The following is a 20,317-nucleotide window of genomic DNA, read 5'->3' on the forward strand; positions in this document are numbered from 1 at the left end:
GGAAGCATATACTACTTTCCACATTTAGAAGTGTGACTTTAAAAGGGGTATTCTCAGAAAATTATTAAAATTGGCAGTCACCAAGAAAGCTTTTGATATCAGACATTTCAAGTAGAGATGAGCGAACTTACAGTAAATTCGAATCGTCACGAAATTCTCGGCTCGGCAGTTGATGACTTATCCTGCATAAATTAGTTCAGCCTTCAGGTGCTCCGGTGGGCTGGAAAAGGTGGACACATTCCTAGGAAAGAGTCTCCTAGGACTGTATCCACCTTTTCCAGCCCACCGGAGCACCGGAAAGCTGAACTAATTTACACAGGATAAGTCATCAACTGCCGAGCCGAGAAGTTCGTGACTAATCGAATTTACTGTAAGTTCGCTCATCTCTAATTTCAAGTTTTGATCTGTCAGGGTCTGAGTGTTTAGACCCTGACCAATTGCTAGAAGGAGCTGGGAGAGGAACATGTCCAGCGTGTTCTCTTTTGGCCCTGTGTCACGTGACAATAGTGTTATCGCAAATTGCACTGACTTAATGTTTTTGCTTGAACTATCCCTCACAGGAAGTTGTGTAGTCCCCACATTCTGGTTTATACCAGTTTCATTGTGCTGAACAATATCACAGGCACAGAATAGACACAGCTGCTGGCTCTCATACTGACTGTACGGCTGCTTTCACATTCAGACATTTCTGCAATTAAAGTTATCTAAACAGGATGCTTGCAGAAATTTAATCTTCCACAAGTGAGTTAACCCGTAGGGTATGTTCACACCTACCTGCTGCAGATTTTATGGTGTGTTTTATATTGATTTACACAGCATATATTCTGCAGCTTAAAATCCAGAGGACACAGTAAGGGCCCGTTCACACTGTGGAATTTCTGCCCGAATTCAGTCTGCAGCAGCTGTCACTATTGACGGCAATGCAGTCCACACGGTGTTCAAACAAAAGGAACATGCTTATACTTTCTGACATTCCATAGTGTGAATGGACCATAAAGGTATGTTGACACGCTGCAGATCAGTTGCATAAAATGTTCAGTATTTCTGCACCAAAACACTTTTAGCCTTATAAGGACACAGCCCACTTTAATTTTTTCTTGTGTGACAACTGTATTTTGTAACATTTTACAGTGGTGTGGTGCAACGAAAACGTGTACGTGTGTGTGTGCGCTCCAAAAAATAATTTTTGGAACTTTTGGGTTTTACAATGTACACTTTATGGCAAAACTGATGTTTTGTGTGGGTCAATATGATCCATGCCCAACATGCTTGCCTGTTACTGTACTTTTTGTAAGAAAATGAGGGTGCTTTAAAATAGCCTTATTCTGACCCCTATAACTATATATTAACACTGATCTGTAGTTTTTATCAATACCACTTTTGTTAATTTGATTTTTTTTTGGGTGGGGGGGGCATAGGTGTTTTTTTTTTTTTTACACCATTCACCATACATGATCATTAAAATTAGATTTTAATAATTAAGACATTTCTGCACGTAGGGATACAAAATATTTATTTGTAAAATGGGAAAAGGGTTAATTTATTGGGGGAGGGGCTTATTTACTTTTTTTTTTTTAAAGGAGAGCTGTGGTGTATACACTTATCCCCTAGGGCAGTGGTGTTCAACCTGCGGACCTCCAGATGTTGTAAAACTACAATTCCCAGCATGCCTGGACAGCCAACGGCTGTCCGGGCATGCTGGGAGTTGTAGTTTTGCAACATCTGGAGGTCCGCAGGTTGAACACCACTGCCCTAGGGAATAAGTGTCTGATCGTGGATCTCCTGTACAGGGTCAATGCATTGCTGCGGTTAATGCGCGTGTTGACGACCTCAGCTTTATGGGAGAAGTAGGGATGCACGAACGCTGGGGGGCTGACACTCCTGCACAGGTGAGCTGCAATAAAGCTGGGCCCCCTAGTGCTTGGAGCCACCGCTATCAGACACTTATCCCCTATCCCCCGTGATCTTCCTCGCCGCCCCCCGTTAGAATCAGTCCCCAAAGCGTGTTCGCTCCGGGTCTGATTACTGGCAACTACAGGGCCGGAGCATAGTGACGTCACAGCTCCGCCCCCTCAATGCAAGCCTATGGGAGGGGGCGTGACAGCTGTCAAGCCCCTCCAATAGACTTGCATTGACGGGGCGGAGCGTGACGTCACTATGCTCCGTCCTCGTGGTCGAGATGGACTCAGCCTGAGAACCTCCAGCGGTTCCGGAGGCCGCTAAAAGGTGGGTGCTGCATGGTAGATCCCGGGGGTCCCCAGCGATCTGACATCTTATCCCCTATCCTTTGGATAGGAGATAAGATGTCTAGGGGCGGAGTACCCCTTTAAGGCCCAATAGGGGTCTATTTATAGAAATCATTAGATTGCTATTACTGTTCAGTGCTATACAATGGCATAGCACTGATCAGTACAATTGGTGATCTACTTGTATAATCTGCTCGGATCATGTCTGGCTGCTGCTGTTCCCCCGTTACGGCATATAAGAATCCAGGACATACAGGCAAGCGCAGCAGTGGCAAAAACTACATTTCTCTAGAGCCACCGCGTGCTCAGGAGGGCGAGATGAAGGCGGCAATACAGTAGCTCTACTACTCAGTGTATTGCAGCTGAGTATTCAATGAGCTCATGCATATTTATACGGAGGGGCGGTTCATTAGGAGGGTGACGGGGGAGGGAAAACCTTCCTGTTGCATCGTGGGTAGCTGATTACTATTCGAGCCTAAGATGGCCGCCTAATGCTTCTCTATGGGCTCGAAACGAACGCTACTATTCAGAACTACTGGACTTCCGGGTGACACAGAGGGATGGAGTACAGGCGAATGGTACAACGAATGCAACGCAAGTACATGGGACACTTATAACTTCTGATTTTATGGTTTATGGGTGGCTATTGATGTGTGCTGAAGTACTCCTTAACCCCTTAAGGAAACACGACGTTCTCATACGTCTCCATTTCCGAGTCCTTAAGGACACATGACGTATGAGAACGTCATGTGTTTTACCGGCCCCCCGCAACCATCTGGAGCGGAGCCGGTGCCCGATGCCTGCTGAAATCGTTCAGCAGGCATCGGGGCATATCGCCCAGGGGGGTCATTATGACCCCCCCATGTCGGCGATGGCCACAGATCGCTGGACAATTCAGTCCAGCGATCTGCGGCGGATTCCGGGTCAATCGGGTCTCCAGTGACCCGGTGACCCGGAATTATTGGCTGATCGGGGCTGTCAGAGACGGCCCCGAACAGCCAGAGCCAGCAGGGGTGAGGTGGCACTGGTGCCACCTCACGATCGCCCTGATTCGTCGGCCGGATTACCGGCCGACCAATCAGGGCGCCTGCTGCGGGTGTCACTCCCGCAACCCGCTCCTCCCCTCTTCCGGAGGACGTGAGCGGGTGCGGGACGTGCACCCCGGGTGCTGGGGACCCCGATCCCCGGCGCCCCTGTTGGGATCGGGGCCCCAGGAGCAGCGGCGGCGGAGACGACGAGGGACTGACCTGGTGCAGCGAGGATCGTTGGAGGTGAGTGACAGCCTCCTGCTGTTGCTTAGCAACAGCTCCCAGCATGCAAAAAGGGCATGCTGGGAGCTGTAGTTATGCAACAGCAGGAGACAGACCACCACAACTCCCAGCATGCCCTTATGGGCATGCTGGGACTTGTAGTTTTGCAACAGCTGGAGGCACATTCTTTCTATGGAAAAGTGTACCTTCAGCTGTTGTGTAACTACAACTCCCAGCTTGCACAATCAGCTAAAGTGCATGCTGGGAGTTGTAGTGGTGCATCTGGTGGTTGCATAACTACAACTCCCAGCATGCCCGTTGGCTGTCGGTGACTGCTGAGAGTTGTAGTTTTGCAACAGCTGAAGGCACACTGAGTTGCAAACCAGTGTGTCTCCAGCTGTTGCATAACTACAATCCCCAGCATCCCCAGCCAAAGTAGTATGCCTCCAGCTGTTGCATAACTACAACACCCAGCATGCCCTTCCGCTGTCCGTACATGCTGGGGGTTGTAGCTTTTGCAACAGCTGAAGGCACACTGGTTGCAAAACACTGAGTTTGTTACCAAACTCGGTGTTTCACAACCAGTGTACCTCCAGCTGTTGCAAAACTACAACTCCCAGCATGCACTGATAGACCGTAAATGCTGGGAGTTGTAGTTTTGCAACAGCTGGATGTTCCCCCCCCCAATGTGAACGTACAGGGTACACTCACATGGGCGGAGGATTACAGTAAGTATCCGGCTGCAAGTTTGAGGTGCGGCAAAATTTCTGCCGCAGCTCAAACTGCCAGCGAGAAACTACTGTGAACCCCCCGCCATTCGACTGTACCCTAAAAACACTACACTACACTAACACACAATAAAATAAAAAGTAAAAAACACTACATATACACATACCCCTACACAGCCCCCCTCCCCAATAAAAATGAAAAACGTCTGGTACGCCACTGTTTCCAAAACGGAGCCTCCAGCGGTTGCAAAAATACAACTCCCAGCATGCACTGATAGACCGTACATGCTGGGAGTTGTAGTTTTGCAACAGCTGGATTTCCCCCCCCCCCCCCCAATGTGAACGTACAGGGTACACTCACATGGGCAGAGGATTACAGTAAGTATCCGGCTGCAAGTTTGAGCTGCGTAAAATTTTCTGCCGTAGCTCAAACTGCCAGCGAGAAACTACTGTGAACCCCCGCCCATGTGACTGTACCCTAAAAACACTACACTACACTAACACAAAATAAAATAAAAAGTAAAAAACACTACATATACACATACCCCTACACAGCCCCCCTCCCCAATAAAAATGAAGAACGTCTGGTACGCCACTGTTTCCAAAACGGAGCCTCCAGCGGTTGCAAAACTACAACTCCCAGCATGCACTGATAGACCGTACATGCTGGGAGTTGTAGTTTTGCAACAGCTGGAGGTATTTCCCCCCCCCCCCAATGTGAATGTACAGGGTACACTCACATGGGCGGAGGATTACAGTAAGTATCCGGCTGCAAGTTTGAGCTGCGTCAAATTTTCTGCCGTAGCTCAAACTGCCAGCGAGAAACTACTGTGAACCCCCGCCCGTGCGACTGTACCCTAAAAACACTACACTACACTAACACAAAATAAAATAAAAAGTAAAAAACACTACATATACACATACCCCTATACAACCCCCCTCCCCAATAAAAATGAAAAACGTCTGGTACGCCACTGTTTCCAAAACGGAGCCTCCAGCTGTTGCAAAACAACTACTCCCAGTATTGCCAGATAGCCGTTGACTGTCCAGGCATGCTGGGAGTTTTACAACAGCTGGAGGCACCCTGTTTGGGAATCACTGGCGTAGAATACCCCTATGTCCACCCCTATGCAAGTCCCTAATTTAGGCCTCAAATGCGCATGGCGCTCTCACTTTGGAGCCCTGTCGTATTTCAAGGCAACAGTTTAGGGCCACATATGGGGTATGGCCGTACTCGGGAGAAATTGCCTAACAAATTTTGGGGGGTATTTTCTGCTATTACCCTTTTAAAAAATGTAAAATTTTTGGGAAACCAAGCATTTTAGGTAAAAAAAATATATATATTTTTTACATATGCAAAAGTCGTGAATCACCTGTAGGGTATTAAGGTTCACTTTACCCCTTGTTACGTTCCCTGAGGGGTCTAGTTTCCAAAATGGTATGCCATGTGTTTTTTTTCTGCTGTTCTGGCACCATAGGGGCTTCCTAAATGCGGCATGCCCCCCAAAAACCATTTGTCGCTCCTTCCCTTCTGAGCCCTCTACTGCGCCCGCCGAACAATTAACATAGACATATGAGGTATGTGCTTACTCGAGAGAAATTGGGTTTCAAATACAAGTAAAAATTTTCTCCTTTTTACCCCTTGCAAAAATTGGGTCTACAAGAACATGCGAGTGTAAAAAATGAAGATTTTGAATTTTCTCCTTCACTTTGCTGCTATTCCTGTGAAACACCTAAAGGGTTAATACACTTACTGAATGTTTTTTTGAATACTTTAGGGGGTGTAGTTTTTATAATGGGGTATTTTATGGGGTATTTCTAATATGAAGACCCTTCAAATCCACTTCAAAACTGAACTGGTCCCTGAAAAATAGTGAGTTTGAAAATTTTGTGAAAAATTTCAAAATTGCTGCTGAACTTTGAAGCCCTCTGGTGTCTTCCAAAAGTAAAAACTCATAAATTTTATGATGCAAACATAAAGTAGACATATTGTATATGTGAACCCAAAAAAAATATATTTTGAATATCCATTTTCCTTACAAGCAGAGAGCTTCAAAGTTAGAAAAATTCAAAATTTTCATTTTTTTCATCAAATTTTGGGATTTTTCACCAAGAAAGGATGCAAGTTACCATAAAATTTTACCACTAAGTTAAAGTAGAATATGTCACGAAAAAACAATCTCGGAATCAGAATGATAACTAAAAGCATTCCAGAGTTATTAATGTTTAAAGTGACAGTGGTCAGAATTGCAAAAAACGCTCCGGTCCTTAAGGTATAAAATGGCATGGTCCTTAAGGGGTTAAAGGGGAACTCTGGTGGGGAAAAAAAAATTAAAATCAACTGGCTCCAGAAAATTAAACAGATTTGTAAATTACTTCTATTTAAAAATATCAACCCTTCCAGTACTTATCAGCTGCCTAAACTACAGATATACGACAGAGAAATTTGTGAAGTTTTTTCCAGTCTGACAACAGTGCTCTCTGCTGACACCTCTGTCCGTGTCAGGAACTCCAGAGCTGGAGAGGTATTCAATGGGGACTTGCTTCTAATCTGGACAGTGCCTGACACGGACAGAGGTGTCAGCAGAGAGCACTGTTGTCAGGCTGGAAAAAACTTCACAAATGTCTCCGTATTAAATTATCCCCTTTAATAGGGGTACTCTGGAGGAAAACTTTCTTATAATTTTTTTTTTTTTTTTTTAAGTGAACTGGTGCCAGAAAGTTTAACAAATTTGTAAATTACTTCCATTTAAAAATCTTAATCTTTCCAGTACTTATCAGCTTCTGTATGCTACAGAGAAAATTCTTTTCTTATTGAATTTCTTTTTTGTTTTGTCCACAGTGTTCTCTGCTGACACCTCTCTCCGTGTCAGGAACTGTCCAGAGCAACATAGGTTTGCTATGAGTATTTTTTCCTGCTCTGGACAGTTTCTGATACAGGCATCAGGTGTCAGCAGAGAGCACTGTGGACAAGACAAAAAAGAAAAGAATTTCCTCTGTGGCATACAGCTGCTAAAAAGTACTGGAAGAATTAAGATTTTTTAATATAATTTACAAATCTGTTTAACTTTCTGGCACCAGTTGATTTAAAAAAAAAAAAAAAAAAAAAAAAAAAGTTTTCCACCGGAGTACCCCTTTAATCACAGCAGCGTGATCACTGATGTCTGCCATAAGCAGTGAGGTAGAAGCTGGGATCCGCCGTGCATGAAGAGAGTTCAGTCCTCTAGGAGTAAAATCAGTTTAGCTGAACATACTCTAAGGGATCAGAGCGTATTTTGCTGCGGATCCGCCGCTGACGGACTGCTGTATGCTGCCTTTCCATGTGCCTGCTCGGAGCGGCAATACGCAGTTACATGCAGACACACTGTGATGTGCGAGTTGCTGCACGCATGCGCAATATACTCTCACATCGCTGCAGCTCTCAGCCTAGGTCATAAAGCAGGGGAAGCGGCGGTGATGTGAGCGAGTACACCGCGCATGCGCAGCGACTCGCTACAGAGCAGGCACATGTAAAGGCAGCATACAGAGGTCCTTCAGCGGCAGATCCGCAGCGAAAAATACGTTGTAAATCCACTCATCTGAACGCACCCTAAAACAGTGTTTCCCAAGCAGGGTGCTTCCGATGTGCAAAACTACAACTCCAAGCATGCCCGGACAGCCTTTGGCTGTCCGGGCATGCTGGGAGTTGTAGTTTTGCAACAGCTGGAGGCACCCTGCTTGGGAAACACCGCCCTACAAGAAACAATCTGTAGCAGCTGTGATGAACAGCAATGCTTTCTGGGACTTGTAGTGCTGAGCAGCTGCTAAATCAGAAAGTAGTGAACAGTCTTATACTCTGAAAGGAGGTACATATCAGTGAAACAACAACTTTTTGGTGGTTTCTGAAACAGGGCAGCCAGGTAAGGGTGCATTCACCCCACGTTTTTGCGATACAGTTCCTGTATCAGGTTTTTGATGAAAAACGGGTTCCTCAAAACCTGAATAAACTGTATCAAAACGTGTGTACACATTTCAACCCGAATTCAGTTAAAAAAATGTATACGGTTTAAAAAATGATGTCCGGTTGCATCCGTTTTTTTAAGAAAAAAACAAAAACATATACTTTTTTAACTTTTCACTCCATTATGAATAAAGTTTCACTTGTTTGATTGAAATTCCAAGAAAAAAAACTGTGCAAAGTCAAAAAAAACGTATGGTGAAAACCTGATGGAACCGTACGCACATACAGTTCTGTACAGTTCCCATTGACTCCCATGTTAAAAAAAAAACGTATACGATTCAATACAGTTTTTCACCCGGACCAAAAACTGTGGTAGGCTACGGTTTTATCTACGGGGAAAAAACTGACAAAACCATACAGGATGCAAAACGGACACAACCTGATGCATCTTTTGGCATACAGTTTTCAATGGAGAGTCAATGCATACGGTTTTCAATACGGTCCCGTACGGTTTTTACATAGAAAACGTATACGGGAACTGTATTGCAAAAACGTGGTGTGAATGCACCCTAAGCCATGCTTTATGCTGCTTTTTACCTGGTTGGAATACCCCTTCACGGATGACCTGTACATGAGTTTTAGAGATGAGCGAACTTACAGTAAATTCGATTCGTCACGAACTTCTCAGCTCGGCGGTTGCTGACTTTTCCTGCATAAATTAGTTCAGCTTTCCGGTGGGCTGGAAAAGGTGCATACAGTCCTAAGAAAGAGTCTCCTAGGACTGTATCCACCTTTTCCAGCCCACCAGAGCACCTGAAAGCTGAACTAATTTATGCAGGAAAAGTCATCAACTGCCGAGCCGAGAAGTTCGTGACGAATCAAATTTACTGTAAGTTCGCTCATCTCTAATGAGTTTCTTGTGCAACAAAATAGAGTATGCTAAGAAAATAGGAATGTGACATTTTTATTATATTTATTGTAAAGTAAGTGCCATCCGGCTACTAAACATAGAAAAAAAAGTTTATTCCTTCTCTGGAACTATGTATTTACATCTGGATACAGACAGAAAATTTTTATATTTTTCCACTTTAGTCTGCAGTCATTTTTAGAAACCGGTAACGTTTGTAACAAAACAATAGAACGTCATACAAAAATGTTCGGCATATATTTTTCCATCAAAAAATATAAAAGGTTCACTTTGTATGAAAGTAATTTACAAGTGCATCCATGAGTTCCTGTTTTTTCCCGCCCTTCAGCCCAAAAGTACGACACGATTCCTTCAACACCGGCACGGTCAGTTTTCCCAGTGTTCCATTCTTCACATGGGCTCGGAGCTCCGCTTCAGAAATGGAGGTTTCAGTCTTGGCCTTCTTTACAGCTTGGCTGTCACCGCCACCTTTAAGAAGCGAAACAATATAAGTCTGTAAAGTGTACCTGTCACCAAACAAAACTTTATTGTTCCTTATGTTATTATAAGACACTTTGCTATTTACTTGCTGTTAACATTTTCAACCTTTACATGTTTTTAATGTGATTGAAGAAACGGCCACTAGGTGGCTCTGTTCTGTTCCCTGCGCAAGTCAAACAGTTAGTTTGGTCTCCTCCTGGCCTGGCAGGAGACCAAGCTCAGGAAGTGTGTGTGCGGGGCATGGTGAGGCACAGCTCTCACAGGCTTCAGTGACGTCACGCCTGCCGGGGAACACCCACTTTCTCCTGCCGGGAGCTCACACGATGTGAGCAAGGGGAAAGGTATGATATAGAGATTTTTAAAGCTCGAAAAAAATATTTAAGGGCAGGAGGGGTGTAATGAGTAGTTAGGGAATATAATCTGAGTTAGTTTAGAAAATATAGGTTTGATGACAGGTACTCTGTAATAGGATATCCCCATCTTGTAATGTTATGGTATACAAGCAAGCCTATACCATATTACGACTGGTGGAGGTCCGACTTATGGGATCCCACCATGTTATTTACCAGCCACCCGCTGTGCAGGGAGCAACAATTCAGCTTAAAGGGTTACTCCGGTGAAAACCTTTTTTCTTTTAAATCAACTGGTGGCAGAAAGTTAAACATATTTGTAAATTACTTCTATTAAAAAATCTTAATCCTTCCAGTACTTATTAGCTGCTGAATGCTACAGAGGAAATTCCTTTCTTTTTGGAACACTGACGACATCACAAGCACAGTGCTCTCTGCTAACATCTCTGTCCATTTTAGCAACCATGCATAGCATATGTATGCTAAGGGAAGCATGGTGGCTCAGTGGTTAGCACTGCTGCCTTGCAGTGCTGGGGACTTGGGTTCAAATCCCACTAAGGACAACAATAAATAAAGTATTATTATTATAATAACGTCAGCAGAGAGAACTGTACTCGTGATGTCATCAGAGAGCATTCCAAAAAGAAAAGAATTTCCTCTGTAGTATTCAGCAGCTAATAAGTACAGGAAGGATTAAGATTTTTTAATAGAAGTAATTTACAAATATGTTTAACGTTCTGCCACCAGTTGATTTAAAAGAAAAAAGGTTTTCACCGGAGTACCCCTTTAAAGGGGTACTCTGGTGGAAACTATTTTTTTTTTTAATCAACTGGTGCCAGAAAGTTAAACAGGTTTGTAAATTACTTCAATAAAAAAAATCTTAATTTTTCCAGTACTTAGCTGCTGTATGCTCCACAGAGGGTTCTTTTCTTTTTGAATTTCCTTTCTGTCTGACCACAGTGCTCTCTGCTGACAACTCTGTCCATGTCAGGAACTGTCCAGAGTACAAGCAAATCCCCATAGCAAACCTCTCTCTGGACAGTTCCTGACGTGGACAGAGGTGTCAGCAGAGAACACTGTGGTAAAAAAATAAAAAATTAAAAAGAAGGAAATTCAAAAAGAACAGAACTTCCTCTGTAGCACACAGAAGCTGATAAGTACTGGGAGGATTAAGATTCTTAAATAGAAGTAATTTACAAATCTGTTTAAAGGGGTTATCCAGGAAAAAACTTTTTTTTTATATATCAACTGGCTCCAGAAAGTTAAACAGATTTGTAAATTACTTCTATTAAAAAATCTTAATCCTTTCAGTACTTATGAGCTTCTGAAGTTAAGGTTGTTCTTTTCTAAGTGCTCTCTGATGACACCTGTCTCGGGAACCGCCCAGTTTAGAAGCAAATTCCCAAAGCAAACCTCTTCTTAACTGGGCGTTTCCCGAGACAGGTGTCATCAGAGAGCACTTAGACAGAAAAGAACAACCTTAACTTGAGAAGCTCATAAGTACTGAAAGGGAAGTAATTTACAAATCTGTTTAACTTTCTGGAGTCAGTTGATATATAAAAAAAAAGTTTTTTCCTGGAATACCCCTTTAACTTTCTGGTACCAGTTGATAAAAAAAAAAAAACAGTTTTCCACCAGAGTACCCCTTTAAGGGCAGGATCACATGTATTGCATCAGCAGCGTATTTCATAGTGCAGTTGCGCACTGACATGCGATCCAGCCTTCAATGCTTACGGCACTCACAGGGCTGCGGCCGTGTATCTGCCCGTAGCAGATCCACAGCGTATTTCCCACCGCATGAAATATACTACGGATGCAGTATGTGTGACCCTACCCTTAAAAGGGGTACTCAGGTGGAACACAAGTGTTTTCAAATCAACCGGTACCAGAACGTTATACAGATTTGTAAATTACTTCTGTTTAAAATATTTATCCTTCCAGTACTTATCAGCTGCTGTATGCTCCAAAGGAAGTTGTGTAGTTCTCTTCTGTCTGACTACAGTGCTCTCTGCTGACACCTGTCAGGAACTGTCTGGAGCAGGAGAGGTGTGCTATGAGGATTTGCTCCTGCTCTAGACAGTTCCTGACATGAACACAGGTGGCAGCAGTGAGCACTGTGGTCAGACTAATAAGAACTACACAACTTCCTCTGTAGCATACAGCAGCTGATAAGTACTGGAAGGATTAAGATTTTTAAATAGAAGTAATTTACAAATCTGTATAACTTTCTGGCACCAGATGTTTTGAAAAATGTATTTACCACCGGAGAAGCCCTTTAAAGGGTTATCTAGCTGATTTCAGAAACTGCACCACGCCTGGTGGTATGTGTTATTGCAGCTCAGTTCCATTGAAGTGAATGGAGCCAAGTTGTAATACCACACACAACCAGAGGGCAAGGGTGATGCTGTCACAGTGCAAGGAGGCTTGTGGTGATTCATCTGGTACGCTGGAAACTGTATTTTCTTTATATCAAATAAAAGAACAATGAAGGAGTTTATCTATAAGGAAAATAAAATGTAAGACATCAATATGCCCCAGTTACTATTGTAACATCCAGTCAATCCTAGATATGAACTAGTTAAATAACAGGCACACCTAAGGAGGTAGGTGCAAAGCCAAATCACTAGGACCCCCCCCCCCCCCCACTGATCATGAAAACGTAGGTCCTCGAGTCCTTTGTGTGAATAGAGCAGAAGTGCGACCAGCAGACCATTCACTGTCTATGGGACTAAGTGAGATACTACATAAGATCTTAATATGGTGCCTGCCAAAACTGTTAAACAAGTAGATCATTAATTCTGGTGCAAGACTGCACCATGGTAAGAAAGACCTTCCCTAAATGGCAGACATGGGGGATGATGTCCAGAGAGCATGGCCAAACCTAGGCTATTGGGTTCATTGTAAAATACACTTCAATCAAGAAAGAAGCATACAGTGACCCCCCGACCTACGATGGCCCCGACATACGATCATTTCAACATACGATGGTCTCTCAGAGGCCATCACATGTTGAAGGCAGCAGCAACATACGATGCTTTTGTATGTCGGGGCCATCGCATAAACGGCTATCCGGCAGCGCAGACTGCTTCAGCTGACACCAGATAGCCGTTTACGGTGCCCCATGTGGCCCACTGACGATCACTTACCTGTCCTCGGGGCTCCGGCGCGTCCTCTTCGGGATCCCCTGCATCGTCGGCGCTCTCCATCGTCGTCATCACGTCGCCACACACGTCGTCCAGTCTTCCAATAGGAGCGGCGTGCCTAGCGACGTGATGGCGGCAACGGAGAGCGAGGATGCTGGGGAAGCAGAGGTCTTGCCGGAACGTCGGGGACACCCCAGGGACGCGGCGATGGAGGGCGACATCCCGGGCAGCGGTGACGGTCAGGAGTGGCGGGGACTCGGGAGTATAACCTCCAATACCAGTGGACTTCAACCTGTGGACCTCCAGATGTTGCAAAACTACAACTCCCAGCATGCCCGGACAGCTGTTAGCTGTCCGGGCATGCTGGGTGTTGTAGTTTTGCAACATCTGGAGGTCCACAGGTTGTAGACCACTGTCTTATACTTTACATTGCACGGATCCCTCAACATACGATGGTTTCAACAAACGATGGTCCATTTGGAACGGATTACCATCGTATGTCGAGGGACCACTGTATAGGGAGAAAAACATGGAGAAGTGTAAAGTGCTTCCCAACCAGGGTGCCTCCAGCTGTTGCAAAACTACAACTCCCAGTAGCCTTTAGCTATTTGGGCATGCTGGGAGTTGTAGTATTGCAACAGCTGGAGGCACCCTGGTTGGGAGACACTGCCTTTCACCTGTGATTAAGTCTGAATACCATAAGATCTATGTCCAGAGACCACAGACTAGAAAAGATATCTGTGAAGAACTTGGGATGGAAAGCCCATTACCCTGGATTAATCTGTTCTCTGAAAAAGAAAAGAAAAATGGTAACAAATGTTCCACTCCTGGACCGCTGAGAGACCTGGAATGATCATAAATCTCTGCTTCTGTCAGAATCGAGGTTGCTTTAGCCATTCCTGTGGGTCCTTCCTTGCAGGGTTAAGGAAAGAAGAGAATAGATTCAATGCCCTATTATTCCTTTGAACGTCAAAGCCCCTTATTTGTCATGATCAGTTGGGTCTTCCCCATGCAGCCCCATATAGCCTATCTACCTTATATGCCTCCAGTTGTTGCAAAACTACAACTCCCAGCATGCCAGCATGCTGGGAGTTGTAGTTTTGCAACAGCTGGAGGCACACTGTTTGGAAAACACTGATTTTTAATTGATTGTATTCAATGTAATGTAGATGCAATAGCAATGAACCATTATTCTGTGTGTGCTGCTTATCCTACCTTGTTTCCTTTTCACGGCTTTGCCTTCTGGGTTGTACCCAGGCGGAAAAACCAGTTCTTTAAATTCTTCTGCCAGTGAGCCCAATCGATTATCTATCATGTCAGTCTTTGGTACTATAAAAAAAAACAAAAAAAAAAAAAAACATATGTTAAGGAGTCACCAATATCATCTTGGTAAACACAAGCACTAACCCACACCTCCGTCCTCTGTTTACTTGATGTTCCTTTATGTAGGTGCACAATACAGAAAATATACTGTATTCCTAGAACTTACCAAGTTGTATCCAAGTTTGTGTCTTAATTCACAAGGCATCATGTGGTACAAAAGACTAGTTGAGGACCGAAACCACTCCACACCACACAATGCCATGTGAATAGTGACACAAACCTGCATACGACTTGGTGAGTGCTTCTGGATTTGATGCTACCACATTAAGTGCTGACACTTACACACAACCACAATACAGAAAGAACATGGGGGACATTTATCAATGTTTGCTTATGTATTCCTTTTTTTAGTTCTCTTTTTCTTACAATTTTTTGCTTATCTGCGACTTATTCATCAACTGCTTTCAGCCTGTTGATAAATTTCTTTCACGTAAGCAATTTATTTATATATTTTTTGCTTTGGTATAGGCTACTTCTGCTCCATGTCTGAGCTGGAGTAAATTTAGTAGGTTATTTCATGTGATGCGACTTTTTTGCGACTTTCACACATAAATCTCTGACCACTGCAAGTCAAAAATCACTTTTTGCTTTGGTAAGCAGGTTTCTTTTTTTGCTTAGGACACTGCATAATAAAAAAGTTGCACAAAAAAATAGAGTAGTTGCACGTGCAACTTTTTTGCCTTGATAAATGTCCCCCTTGTATTTTTTAGGTAAGATCTGCAGGATTTATTCATAAGATTTCATCCTGGGAGTGTGAACTGCAACGTGCAACAGACACTCATGATCGGCCCAAGCAGTCGGACCCTCACCAATCAATATCTTACTCATTTTTTTGGGAAACTCTTTACTGCATCTCTATCATGATGTCCATCAGCAGGATATTTTTTACTCTCCTTGGCAATCTCATAGCCCGAGACTTGTCCTGAGATGATGGGATCAGGAGACGTATGTCTGGAATTCCCATGCGAGTCTATGGGAATTCTGGACATATGACTCCTGATTGCATCATCTCGGGGCAAGTTTCTGACTACAAGATTGTCTAGGAGATTAAAACATATTCTGCCACCAGACATCATGACAGGTAGAAAAATTATAATAATAAAAAAAAAAGTCCCAGGCAATCTCTGCAGCCCAAGAGAAACTGATCAGGAGATGTATCGGAAGTCCCATAGACTTGAATGGAACTACAGACAAAAAAAAAACACCATAAGGGGGTGGATTAGGGTTAATTTAACTCTAATATATTTAAGGTGACATATAAGTAACATGTGTTCCAAGTTTCATTAAAATATCTGCAGCCATTTGGAAGATATATTGGAACATACAAACAAATTTTTACTTTTTTTTTATACTGTATATAGATAGATGAGGCGGAAACCCAGGAAATCTTACATGTTAGATCTTCAATAGGTTCAGGCTCCATCAAATCAAGAGCAAGGGCTTCCAAGTTCCTAAAGTGTTGCTGTAGTGCAGGGTTCTCAAATGACTCGCTCCTAGACAGACAGAAAATGTGTGCTAATAAAAAACGGGGGGCAATTTACTTATTTTATCCATATATATATATATATACACATACGACAGTTCCGTTTACAATGGAGCGTACATGTCTAATAGCAAATGCTAAAACACATTCAGTGACTACAATATCTAATGTCAGCTTATACACTCTTAGGGGGAGATTTATCAAAATCTTAAAAAAAAAAATGAAAGAATCTGATTGGTTGCTATGGGCAGCTCAGCAACTTTTCCTCTGGACAGGTTTTGATAAATTTCCCCCTTAGTGTATACCTCCTATCGGAAATAAAAATGTACAGAATCAGTGTTGTATTAAAGGGGCACTCCGCTGCTCAGCGTTTGGAACAAACTGTTCTGAACGCTGGAGACGGGAGCTCGTGACGTCATAGCCCCGCCCCCTCATACAGCCGCCACGCCCCCTCCCATAGACTTGCATTGAGGGGGTGTGATGTCATGAGGGGGCGGGGCTATGATGTCACGAGCTCCCGGCACCGGCTCCAGCGTTTGGAACAGTTTGTTCCAAACGCTGAGCAGCGGAGTACCCCTTTAACTTCCCTCTGGTCTACTTCAGTATTGTATCAATCTATCACAAACATTGATTTATCCATTGATCCATCAAGGCTACTCAACACATTTTCCAAATAACCATTGTCTGTACCAGAACAGCGAGTGTGATGTTCAGGTCACATTTTACTAAACATTTCCAGCTCCTTTTGAAGAATTTTGACTGCTGTAGCGTCCTGGCGTTCCGGTCATGTGACCACGCGGCCGCAACATGTGACCTCACCACAGTGTTCCGGTTAACTAGGTAACATATAGATGGCCATCCTGTTGGATAGCTTCACTCTGATGTCCTGTGTGGGCATCTGTTTGTTTAGCCCCACTCAAACGGGCACTATATTATGTGTACACTCTTATGCCGCCACCAGCTGACACAGGGAGCCGAACTTGATTGGCTCCAATGTTCCATAAATGAGAGGCAGGAAGAAACAGGATGTCCGGCGCAGGTTCGTGAAATGGAACTTCTTTATTCAAACATCATAATTGCCATAGGAAACACACAGGATTCAGTAAAAGTGACGCGTTTCGGCCCGTAATGCCTTGGCGGTCGGCTAGGTGTGCTATCTGTCTCACTAGGTTTTATTGTACATATTGTTACCATGCAGGTATATGTCTTCTATAGCATGTATTGTTATTGCACTATTTACCAATACTACCTCCTGGTGATCCAGATGGAGTCTATATACAGTAGGCACTTTTGATGACTGCACTTTACTTACTAATATTGCTGCTCCCTGGTGACTCAGATGGAGATCATTGTCTGATCCATTGACTACTTACAATCATATTGTCTTTGCTCTAGACAACGCCCATCAGTTCTTGTCCACTAGACCACTATTTTTGGAATTGTGCCATGATTTTAATTGTTCTTGTTGTGCTATGTTGATTTCATGTCTATTTTTGTATTAATAAAATATGAATTGTTTTTAACCACATAAACGCATCTGTTCTTTTGGTGTTTTGGTAAAGCAGCTTTGGGTCATTGTAACCCTTGGGGGATTTTCTTTTGTTTATGTCCTTTTGAAGCAAACTGCACTAATATTCACTATTGTTCTTCTATTACAAATCACCCCCTCCCCATCGTACCTGTACTTAAATCTCAGCTTATGGACAATTTCCTTCATCTTATCCACCTGCTCTTCATTTGCGGGTACAACCTCAGGGTAGTCAATTTTACGAATATCATCGGCATAAGGCATGAAAATTAGATTGAAACCTAAATTCAATAAACAAAGAGAAATATTAGTGTTATTGTTCTGTTATTTCTTATTAATAAAGACTGAAACATTTTACCATGAGAAAAGAAAGACTTCAACTTTTATTAAAAGGAAAACGGTCATCCTGTTCACCCACACTAAACCCAATACACTTGGGTATTGTGTGGGTGAACAGGAGTCAGACGATGGGTCACTTACTAAAATCCATTCCGTAGGTCTGGAGATTTATCCCCTATAAGATCCTCTTCTTTATTCCCTCAATTGCGCACAGGAGGTGGTGACCAGCGACAGGAGTCACTAGGATGTGGAGACACAGAACATGCATAAGTAAATTGAGCCAGCAGGGCCCAGCCTCCTGTGCGCGATTCAAGGAATAAAGAAGAGAATCTTATAGGCGACATATCTCCGGACCTGCGTTGGCCACGCCCCCTCAATGTAAGTCTATGGGAGGGGCGTGACGGCTGTCAAGCCCCCTCCCATAGACTTGCATTGAAGGGGCGTGACCGTGATGTTACGAGGGGCGTGGCCGACGCCCGCAGCGTGAAAACAGCGCTCGGAACATTTTCTTCTGAAATCTGGCCAGTGGAGTACCCCCTTAAGCTTGTCATTTGGAATAACTTTTAACATGTTATCCAGACAAAAGTTTAGATTGCGCCGAGTTTTAGTTTACAGACCTGCTGCGATTTTCAGCCAGGTGACTGGACAGCAGCGCGTGCCTCACTCCCACTGGCTTATAACTGGAGATTGCAGCAGGTCTCACACCTGAGACCTGGAGCGACCTCAACTTTGGACGACGTATCAAAAGATTTTACAAATGACAAAAGATCGACCATTACATTATAGCCTAATGTGTAGATCCCCCTTATTTAGCCAAAACAGCTGAGACTCAGACACATGGGGCAGATGCATCAACCTGTGTGAGAGAAAGGCTGGAGAGATTTACCCACAGTAACTAATCGCAGTGATTGGTTGCTGTGGGTAATTCTTTCCAGTTTTTCTCTGACAATGTTTGATAACTCTGGGCCATGAACTCCAAGAAGATCTCTGAATGTGTCCAGTGGTATCTGCACCAAGATGTTAGCAGCAGATCCTTAACCCCTTAACGACATTGGATGTAAATGTAGGTCCTGGTGCCCTGGTACTTACGCCAGGCGTAGATTTAAGTCCTGTACATAAAGCAAACACAGGAGCTGCGCTTGCTTCATACACGGCAGGTCGTGGCTTCTATCAGTAGCTGGGGACCCGCTGGTAATGGTGGAATCGCTCCACTGATGTCGGCCATTAACCCTTTACATCAGGGGTCTCAAACTCAAATTATCCGGGGGCCACTGGAGGTAGCAGCTGGGTGAGGCTGGGCCGCATGCGTCCCTTACTTACTTACTTAATGCCCCCATCATGTGCCCCTCATCATCCACCAGCAACCCCTCCATTCCCCCTACCCCCGTGTGGTAATAGCATGAGCTGACGGATGATGGGGGTGCTTCTTCTGGGGATTCCCCACATTAGGTAGGCAGCAGGTTCCCCACGTTAGGTAGGTAGTAGCAGTTTCCCCACATTAGGTAGTAGCAGGTTCCCCACATTAGGTAGTAGCAGGTTCCCCACATTAGGTAGGTAGTAGCAGGTTCCCCACATTAGTTGGTAGCATGTTCCCCACATTAGGTGGTAGCAGTTTCCCCACATTAGGTAGTAGCAGTTTCCCCACATTCGGTAGAAGCAGGTTCCCCACATTCGCTAGTAGCAGGTTCCCCACATTAGGTAGTAGCAGGTTCCCCACATTAGGTAGTAGCAGGTTCCCCACATTAGGTAGTAACAAGTTCCCCACATTAGGTAGTAGCAGGTTCCCCACATTAGGTAGAAGCAGGTTCCCCACATTAGGTAGAAGCAGGTTCCCCAGTAGAAGCAGGTTCCCCACATTAGGTAGAAGCAGGTTCCCCACATTAGGTAGAAGCAGGTTCCCCACATTAGGTAGAAGCAGGTTCCCCACATTAGGTAGTAGCAGGCTCCCCACATTAGGTAGTAGCAGGCTCCCCACATTAGGTAGTAGCAGGCTCCCCACATTAGGTAGTAGCAGGTTCCCCACATTAGGTAGTAGCAGGTTCCCCAAATTAGGTAGAAGCAGGTTCCCCAAATTAGGTAGTAGCAGGCTCCCCACATTAGGTAGTATCAGGTTCCCCACATTAGGTAGCATTGTCGTTCCCCCCTGACTCTCACACACACAGACAGACAGACAACCACACATGCACACACACACACATGCACACACCCACACATGTGCACACCTGTCCTGTGCTGCGCTTCTCTCCGGCGGTGGACTGACGAGTGACGTCACGGACGTCCTCCTGTGTGGGTCTGCGAAGGGACGTTACATGCGCGACGTCCCTCATCGGACTCGGGCCGGCCAACCGAAGACGGGGAGGAGGAGGGCGGGGTAAGTGAAGCCTTCCAGCATTTAGCGCTGCTTGCCCAAAGCAGGGCTAAATGCCTGAAGAAGTTACCTGCTCAGCGCCCGGAACTGCATGTCCCAGGCGTCGGGCAATACATATCACACATCCCTGGTGCAGGTCACAAACTTTCGT

The 20,317-nt window shown here is 44.4% G+C and overlaps 1 protein-coding gene across 3 annotated transcripts in view; it reads right to left on the reverse strand.

The window, feature by feature from the left end:
- Window positions 1-9,118: 9,118 nt before the first annotated feature.
- The window catches only part of XRCC6 (X-ray repair cross complementing 6), a 47,033-nt gene continuing 35,834 nt past the window's right edge, over window positions 9,119-20,317 (reverse strand). For all 3 annotated transcript variants that reach the window (XM_056523843.1, XM_056523841.1, XM_056523842.1), the window contains exons 10-13: window positions 17,611-17,740; window positions 15,841-15,941; window positions 14,281-14,394; window positions 9,119-9,560 (exon numbers count right to left, since the gene is read on the reverse strand). In XM_056523843.1, coding sequence (XP_056379818.1) covers window positions 9,358-9,560; window positions 14,281-14,394; window positions 15,841-15,941; window positions 17,611-17,740 — 548 coding nt within the window. In that variant the 3' untranslated portion in view covers window positions 9,119-9,357. The remainder of the gene's footprint in view (window positions 9,561-14,280; window positions 14,395-15,840; window positions 15,942-17,610; window positions 17,741-20,317) is intronic.

This window comes from Hyla sarda, chromosome 6 (genome assembly GCF_029499605.1).
Source record: "Hyla sarda isolate aHylSar1 chromosome 6, aHylSar1.hap1, whole genome shotgun sequence".
In the NCBI taxonomy this organism is placed as follows: Eukaryota; Metazoa; Chordata; class Amphibia; order Anura; family Hylidae; genus Hyla; species Hyla sarda.